General features: G+C 44.4%; 1 protein-coding gene and 1 pseudogene across 1 annotated transcript; both read left to right on the forward strand.

Moving 5' to 3' along the window:
- The first annotated feature begins 6,303 nt into the window (after positions 1–6,303).
- On the forward strand, positions 6,304–7,451 carry LOC147422223 (putative aldo-keto reductase 2). Its single transcript, XM_086502879.1, has 4 exons — positions 6,304–6,551; positions 6,747–6,863; positions 7,062–7,084; positions 7,212–7,451. Exons 1-4 carry the CDS (start codon positions 6,354–6,356, stop codon positions 7,333–7,335), a joined length of 462 nt encoding a protein of 153 aa, XP_086359005.1. The 5' UTR covers positions 6,304–6,353; the 3' UTR covers positions 7,336–7,451.
- On the forward strand, positions 7,334–8,601 carry LOC147422224 (putative aldo-keto reductase 4 pseudogene; annotated as a pseudogene).
- Positions 8,602–9,118: the final 517 nt, after the last annotated feature.

A 9,118-nucleotide genomic window follows, 5' to 3' on the forward strand; every position in this document is an offset into this window, starting at 1 on the left:
CTAAACATCAGAAATTCTCCCCTTTTGAGTTGAGTTTTTTGGGTGTGTGTGTGTGTGTGTGTATCTCTCTGTGTGGAGTGGGTAAACGGATCGTCTCTCTCCTCTCGCTCCATAGGTGTGTTCCCTGTCTCGGCCAGGTGTGTTGTGTAAGCCGAGTGGTGCCCCACAGGACAAAGAAAGTGAAGGGCCTTATGAAGTGATTGAAGGGTTAATGCAAACCAAGGTTGAGTTGTCAAAGAAGCAGGAATTGATGACACAAATGATCAGTGGAGACCTCTCAGCTATGGAGAAGGATATATATTTGCACATGCTGGCTAGTTTTCCTGATTTGTTCATTACTTCATATGAAGAGATCAGAGGGTTCAAGGGCGAAGAGATGCATATAGAGCTGAAAGAAGGTGCTAAGCCAGTGCGGCAAAGGCTAAGAAGGATGGGTCAAGAGCAAATGGAAGCCTTGCGAGAAGAGGTAGACAAGTTGTTGAAGGCAGGGTTCATAGTCCCTGTGGAGACCACAGAATGGGTGAGTCCAGTAGTAGTCAATCCAAAGAAGGATGGGAAGTGGAGGATTTGTGTAGATTTTAAGCCCTTAAACGCAGCCACTAAGAAGAACCCATATCCTCTTCCATTCATCGATCAGATCTTGGATTCAGTGGCAGGTTATGAGAGGTACAGTGTGTGTGATGGTTTTTCAGGCTATTTTCAATTGAAGATTGCTCTTAAAGACCGCACAAAGACCACTTTTATTACGCCATGGGGATGCTATTGCTACACAGTATTGCCATTTGGGTTGTCAAATGGACCTTCCTTCTATCAAGAGAGAGCGAATTGGGTGTTGGAACCATTCATTGGTAGTTGTGTTAAAGCTTTTATGGATGACTTCTGTGTTTATAGCAGTAGGGCTGAACACCATGAGAAACTGCAGATGGTATTGGCTCGATATGATGAATGTGGAGGACAACTAAATCCAAAGAAATGTTATCTAGCACAGCCAAGGGTGAAGTTATTGGGCCACATGGTGTCAGAAAATGGCATTGAGGCTGATCCAGACAAGGTTAAGTCTATTATTCTTCTTCCATCACCTACGAGTACGAAGCAATTGGCAAACTTTATACACAAAGTGAAGTACATGGCAAGGTTTATTCCATTGTCTTCTCAGATTCTTTATCCATTACAACAAGTGGCAAAGCATGATCCATTACAATGGAATGACAAGTGTGAAGAAGTGTTTCAAGAGGTGAAAGAGGTGTTAGGGGGGTTGTCAGCCATGCAGACTCCTGATTGGGAGAAAGTTTTTTATGTAAATCCCTCAGTAGGGGATGATGCCATTGGAGCCATGCTATTGCAAAAGGGGAAGGGCAGCCATTATATGAGGCCAGTGTATTGTGCAAGCCAAGTGAAGTTGGTAGCGGAGAGAAAGTTCTCGGAAGTAGAGCTAGTGATGGCCAGTGTAATATTTGCTTGTTGACGATTTCGTCATTACTTGCTACCACGGCCTTTTGTTTTCTTGACGAGTTATTCCTTTTTGCCACAATTAATTAATGGTACTAACATGTCAAATGTGGTGAAGAAATGGGTAATTGAGCTGCACGAGTTTGAGTTCTCTTTTCTAGTGGAAGATAGTACAAGGGCTACCCTAGCTGATTTGTTGACCTACAAGGAGAATCCCCTTATTGTTAAGGAAGAGGTGGTGAGAAAGGTAGTTGAAGAAGTGCCACAGATCAGCAATGCACATGTGTTGTTCTTTGATGGCTCATACAGAAAGAGCCATGATGCAGCTTGAGGGGGTATAGCACTTTATGATCCAGAGGGGAAGCTAGTATGCAAGAGAGGGTTCAAATTGGATGCTCATAGTAACAATGAGGCTGAATATGCTACTCTGGAAGCCGGATTACACATTTGTTTGAAGCATGGGGTTCGAAGGTTGAGCATAAAAGGTGATGCCTTGCTAGTGGTGAAGCAAGTGCTGGGTGTGTGGAAGAGCAAGAACACCTCATTGAAGGAATAAGTTTGGCTCAAGAAGAGGAGTTTTTGCTAACAGGAATCATTCCAAAGGAGATTCATAAGTCTAAGAAGTATGGCTTTGTGCGTAGAGCACACATGTACAAATTGATTGGTGATGTCTTATACATAAAAGGGGCTGATCTCGTGTTGAGACGTGTACCTTGGCGGGAGGAGCTTTACAGAGTGTTGGAAGAGAATCATGAAGGCGCATGTGGTGGCCATTTTGCTCTAAAGATCACCTTGCATAAGATTTTGCAAGAGGGGTATGTATGGCCTAGTTTGCACAAGGATGTTTACCATTGGTGTAGGTCTTGCAATAGGTGTCAAGCATTTGGGAAGAGAGTGTTGAAGCCAGAGCTACGAAAAACCATTATCGCGTTTGATGTGTTTGAAAAGTGGGGGATTGATGCAATAGGCCCGTTACCTATCACAAGCAGGGGCAAAAGCTATATTTTGATGGCAGTGAACTATCTTTCTAGATGGGCAGAGGCTATAGCAGTAAAATAGATCACTGCAAAGGATGTGGCAAAATTTGTGTATGATGAAATATGTTGCAAGTTTGGGGTGCCACTGGAGCTACTTTCAGATAAGGGGCCTAGCTTTAGAGCTAAACTTGTAGATTTTTTATGTGCAAAGATGAAGATTAGGCACCAACATACCACTCCTTATTATCCACAGTGTAATGGCTTAAATGAAAGATTCAATGGTGAGTTGGTACAGATTCTTTCGAAAGTGACAGAGCACCAAGGAAAGAATTGGGATTTGGAATTGCCTAGTGCATTATGGGCTTACCGTACTTCGGTGAAGACAGGTACAGGGTTTACTCCATTTCATTTGGTGTATGGAAAGGAAGCACTATTGCCTGTGGAGGTAGAGTTGCCTGCGGTCAAGATGTTAGAGAAGTTGCTTGGGCCGCCTAGTGATGCATTCAAAGAGAGGCTCTTGCAGTTACAAGAGCTCCAGTTGGATAGGATGAGCGCATTGGAGCATTATGGGCAGATGCAGGATAAGGCTTTGGCAAAGATAAATGAAAAGGTCAAAAGTAAGGGTATCAAGAAACATGACTTGGTTTTGCGCTACAACAGTAAGATGGATAACACCTTCCAAAAGAAGTTTCAAATTAAGTAGGAAGGCCCTTTCAAGGTAGTGGAGTGTTTCCCGAATGGTACATATCAGTTGGCTAACCTGGATGGGTTTCTACATAAGTCAAGGGTAAATGGATTGCGTCTTAAATTGTATCATGCCAGCTTGATGATGGTCGAGCAGGATGAGTTGTATGTGGATCAAGGAGTGTTGGTGAGAGATGAGGAGACCTGTGATTGAGCGAGTCTCATATCTCTTTTTGCTGCTGCTGATCATGAATGATCTAGCAGGCTAGGGGATGGGCAAATTATGTCAGGAGTTTTTTGGAGCAAGGGATTGCGCATATGTACATACACATGCATGGTGCATCGAATAAAGGATTGCCCAATTTCCATAGCTAGGTGGTTACGTGGGGCCCACATGTGTACAGGTAGGACAGCATGTACATAGTGCATTGATTTTCACTATCACCAGTACCAGTATGTTTTTTCTACAATAATGAGGAGTTTATAGCGCGTAAAACTTCTCGAGGAAGCTATCCGAGGGCCGACGACATGAGGTAAGCAGGTGCGTCAGATGGCATCTAGTGGCGTTAGGAGGGCGAACGGGGTCAATATTTGCACGTGGATGAATACGGACACAAAGTGGTGTTTTCTTGTGAGAGTTATGTAGAAAGGTCATCATTAGGACCAATTTTTGGGGCCAATTCACGTGGTTGCGAGACGCATTATTGAAAAGAAATGAGTGCCAGGTGTGCGCATGGATGCAGCAGGGTGACAACTATGCACTGCGAGGTCAGTTATTGGCATGTTCGGGGTCCATTTGAGGTCATCTAAAAGGCCAAGGGTGCCCAACTAATAAAGCTAAGTGTGGGAACTGAAAAAACTGAGAGAAGACCAGAAAAAATGTGGAGAAGAGAGGGGGAGCAGCCGCAACTGTGTTTTTGCTCATTTTGGAGCCTATTTTGGCCGTAAACTGCTCATCCGAGGTCAGATTTGAGCACTTTGACATTGTAGACTGGGGTTTTGGGCCGTTCCGGACGCGATGGCGCTGTCCATTTTGCCAAATTCCTCACTCTTTTCCTGCTGTTTTTCTATGTAAGTTTCTCCTATGAGCGAAGTTTCTGCTCTAGTTTGTGATTGTATCTAGCTTATTTTACCCATATTGTGTGAGCTATTTGCCCCATTGGTGTTGGCCCAAGCTCATTTGTATCTAAACATCAGAAATTCTCCCCTTTTGAGTTGAGTTTTTTGGGTGTGTGTGTGTGTGTGTGTGTATCTCTCTGTGTGGAGTGGGTAAACGGATCGTCTCTCTCCTCTCGCTCCATAGGTGTGTTCCCTGTCTCGGCCAGGTGTGTTGTGTAAGCCGAGTGGTGCCCCATAGTGTGTGTGTGTATCTTCCCAAGAGTGTGTGTCGGGTCGTTATAGAGGCGCTGTGTGTGTTTTCATCCCGCTGACAACGTTAATCTGATCATGCACGATGAGAGAGAGAGAGAGAGAGAGAGAGAGAGAGAGAGAGAGAGAGAGAGAGAGAGAGAGAGAGAGAGAGAGAGAGAGAGAGAGAGTTCACTTGTTGTTTCAACTGCGAGTAATGGGTCCGCGCATGTATCCGAGGAAAAATAACTTCTCTCTCCTGTGGCGTGTTACCACACACCAATCAATCTCCTTTCTGGACTAATCTTTCTGGAATTATCTTTGCTTTTTCTTCGAAACTGCTACAGATATCGAATGTTTCTATTTTTCTACGGGCTACATCAGGCATCGAAAATTTAGACTTTGGAATCTCTTGGGGTTGTATCCCACGCACATTGGTTCAATTAACCCGATTCTTTCTCTATACTTGAATCTTCAGGTCAATTCATGGGAAAAATCCATGAGTCTCTTGGGATTGTTTACCTTCTCCTTCTACTTCTCGTTCTTTGTAAAACTCCGGCTACTTCTACTTCTTCTCCTTATTCCCTCGTGCCAAATTCCATGGTGGTTTATATATCCATCGATTCTATACTTATTATCAGCCAAGCTTAGAATTCTTAAACATCCCTCCCTAAGTCATACTGACTCATCTCCAAGCTACAAAAGGAGTAGGATAAGGCCTCACAGTGGCTCGTGCTCTATTTTTTACTCATTTGCTTACAAGATTTCTCCTACTTGCCTCTCAATGCCTACCTTAGGATTCCTACCTCTTAAAAGGAAGAGTCGAGGATTCGAATCCGGAACCATAAGGACTGCAAGATTACGAATTACTACCTTAGGATTGCTACCTTTTAAAAGGGAGAGTCGAGGATTCAAACCTGGAAACAGAAGGACTGCAAGATTATGAATGCTTACGTAACCAATCTAGCATCCCTGCGAGGCTGACGACGATGGAAATTCGTTCAATAATGAAAAGGTGAACATCCACTACCTGCTCGCATGGAGCAGGGCAGATGATTGTCACAGAGCAGGCCTTCCCCCTGGTCCTCCCTGCTACACCTGGATTTTGTGTGTGCTCTCACAAGCTCAATGTGCTCGCTCGTCGGCAACTCTATGCTGTTGGCATCTCTATCGCTCGAGCGGCCTTAATGTTGCTCGCTCCTGGATGTACTCACGCCCATCAGTATCGTAGAGTATTCTTGCTTATTTTATTTTTCACAATGGGTGCCACATTTTGGTTCATCTCCCAATTTATAAAATGGAATCGCACTATATTCCATCTCAAGCTCTGTAGGTTGTCGAGTCCAAGGGCCAAAAGAAACACTTGTTAGCGAGAATTGAACCTGACACACCGCAATCAGGAAGCATCCTTTGTGCACCAGCACCAGGTGCTTGTGACATTGCTTGCCCCTTTGTTATAAAACAAGCAAGCCCGCGGTCCTCTGCCCACCCACGTGTCCTCCCTAGCCCAGTGGTCGTTGTCCAGCACACATAGCTCTTCCACTCGCGCATCACATTCTCCTACTCTGTATGCTTGCTACAAGCCACGTTCTTCGCTGTCCTGCGTGCGAGACGCGACCATGCCTTTTCTCCTTCCCTTCTAAAGTGAAGAAAATGAAAGCATCTCCCAAGATTCCAAATTATTTGAAATCGTGGCAACATATAAGAGACGTAACGAAGTCTTGAATTTTTTGGAGAGGAGCTACTGTGATGTCACGGCCCACGACACGACTCTACCCCTTGCCCCCGTCCTTTATAAAGCCTGTCGAAGCGTGCCTGTGCTGTAAAAGCTCTCCTCTCATCACTACACACGGCCAGCCTGCTATCTACAGAATTTCTTCACCTGCCGCATTTTACATGGCTCCACCTGCTGTTAAGTCGGTTCCTTTGGGGTCGCAGGGCCTCCACGTTTCCGCTCAGGGCCTGGGATGTATGGGCATGTCCTCCTTCTTATATGGTCTCCCCAAGCCTGACGCCGACATGATCGCGCTCATTCACCACGCCGTCCACTCCGGCATCACCTTCCTCGACACCAACGAGCTCCTCCTGGGCAAGGTATTCATTCTGTATTGTTTTCTCATGATTTAAGGTGGCATGTTGTATTCTGATTGAGCCAGTGTTTGTATGCATTTGTTGATGCGCGCTCACTAGCTTGTCAATAGTTACCCACTTCCAATGTAGTTGAAACCTACAAACATTTGTCTGTGTGCGCATGTAATCGATCATTTGGTTCTTAATGTATGTATACAGGCTCTCAAGGGCATAAGACATAAAGTCCAGCTTGCCACAAAGTTTGGCGGCACATATGGCGTCAATGGAGATCCTGCATACGTGCTTAATGTGGATTACAACGTTCCGATTGTCGAAGTGCCATGTTTTAATCACACCAGCATGTAGAATGCAGCAATACACGTATTTTTCAGGCGGAAGAAGCTAGTGGAGGAAGGAAAGGTGAAGTATCTGGGGCTATCCGAGGCTTCAGCATCAACCATACGGCGGGCTCATGCAATTCACCCCATTAGTGCCGTCCAACTGGAATGGTCTTTGTGGTCGCGTGATGTGGAGAAAGACATCATACCCACCTGCAGGTGATCCTTGTTTCTTTTCATCTACTCTTCACGCTTGTATGTGTGTGATGCATGCTGTGTTGATCGTGGTTGACAGAAAGAATAAAACTGTCACTTCACACAGCTCCTTTCCTCACATTAATTGCAGGGAACTCGGGATTGGAATAGTTGTGTATAGCCCGCTTGGTCAAGGGTTCTTTTCAGCTGGTGCAAAAATCCTAGAAAACGCAACAGAAACAGATTTCCGCAAGGTATGTTGTGCTGTTCGATAAGCTTGCAGAATCATTTATATGCTGAATAGTCTGTGTGCAATCTATACGTTAAAACTCATCGCAATTCCTTCCTTTTATTCATTGGCCTGTGTGCACGGTACTTGAAAGTGTAGATTGCGCAGCCAAGGATGCAGGGAGTAAATCTTGAAAAAAATCAGATCTTGTTTGAAGCATTACAAGAGTTGGCTGCAAGAAAAGGGTGCACGCCAGGACAGCTCGCACTTGCTTGGGTTCAGCACCAAGGGGATGATGTCGTACCCATTCCCGGCACAACTCGCGTCAAGAATTTCGAGGAAAATGTGGGTGCCCTTGATGTGAAGTTGAGCAAAGCAGAGGTGGAGGAGATTGTGGCTTTGTTTCACGAGGGCGCTATTGCCGGAGAGCGTTATGAGGGTGCATATCTGTTGATGTCTCACCAGAATTCCCATACTCCTCCCTTGTCTGCATGGACAGCTCCTTGATTTTGTGTTTTCATCTCTCTTGCTGCAAGTTGATGCGACTATGGAAGCATCCAAGTTCCAGTTACTAGAAGCTTGTGAAGGCAAGCTACCGGACATGCCATCACAACAATTCCTCACTACCCAACCAAACGACTATGCACTCCCAATGATGATAAGGAATCACCTCATAGACTTCTTGTCCGTATTATCACCATCCAAATTAGCATCAATGTATCCCTATACCTCCAATACTACATACATTGCATAAAACATGCACATAATGAAGTTCACCTCTAATTTTGGGATCAAGAGGTAACCTACCAAGACCAGAAATCAAAACTGCATAAACCTTCAAATACAGACTAGAGTTTTCTACATGAAGGCTTTCCAACATTGCAGAATACAGAGTAGAGTTTTGTTTTTTCTTCATACTACAACTCAACAGCATCATTCCAATTGTGGAAGTTTCCATATCTCTACAATTGTACCGTATGACATGGCATAGCTACACGGAATGGGAAATCGGAATGGCAACATGCATGAAATATCATCCCCTTTTATGGATACTCATGTCTGAAACACGAAACACGGATTCGGAATGGGAGATTGGAACACGGAACGCAGACCTGAAAATGGCCATTCCTTGTGACTATGTGGTCAACATGGTTCTTGGGAGTTATTTGAAAAACACATCCTACAAATCTGAATCATACGGTATGAATGGTAGTACACAATAAAGAAACCATACCAAACTTTATTACACGATAGTATGATGACAACCTTGTTGTGATGCTCCCATTATCTTGTTCCTTTACTTGGTGGGTTTCCTTTTTTTTTTTTTAAAGTAGTGACAAGTTAGCTATTTTTATTCCACCAACGCCGTGCATTAGGCCGGGCACTCGGGACCATCCTTTGCCTTAAGATACCGCCAAGGGCGCTTAGTGGGGATTGAACCGTTGGTGATGCAAGTCCAACCCTCTTCCAACTAAGCTAACCCCATTGGATAAACATGGTGGCTTTCTTAAACACATAATCTACATACGCACCAGCCTTGCTAATTTAATCCTCTGGCGTTGAAATAGTTTTATAAGCATAGCTTCCTACTACACTTTGACAACATGTCCACAATTCACAACCAGCCCACAAACATAGCTTAAATTTAGTTTGAAAATAGTGCCATAGGTTAGGCTACCCACCCATGAAAGGGTTCTTCCACACATAACCTACATCCTTACAAACCTTGCAATTATGAACTAATGGGGTGGAGCAACTATCCCTCCATACTTGGACATGCCCACAAAAAATTGTCTCTATGGCATGCAAATAACAATAGGCATGTGAAT

Source organism: Adiantum capillus-veneris, chromosome 27 (genome assembly GCF_014529385.1).
Source record: "Adiantum capillus-veneris isolate H3 chromosome 27, ASM1452938v2, whole genome shotgun sequence".
In the NCBI taxonomy this organism is placed as follows: domain Eukaryota; kingdom Viridiplantae; phylum Streptophyta; class Polypodiopsida; order Polypodiales; family Pteridaceae; genus Adiantum; species Adiantum capillus-veneris.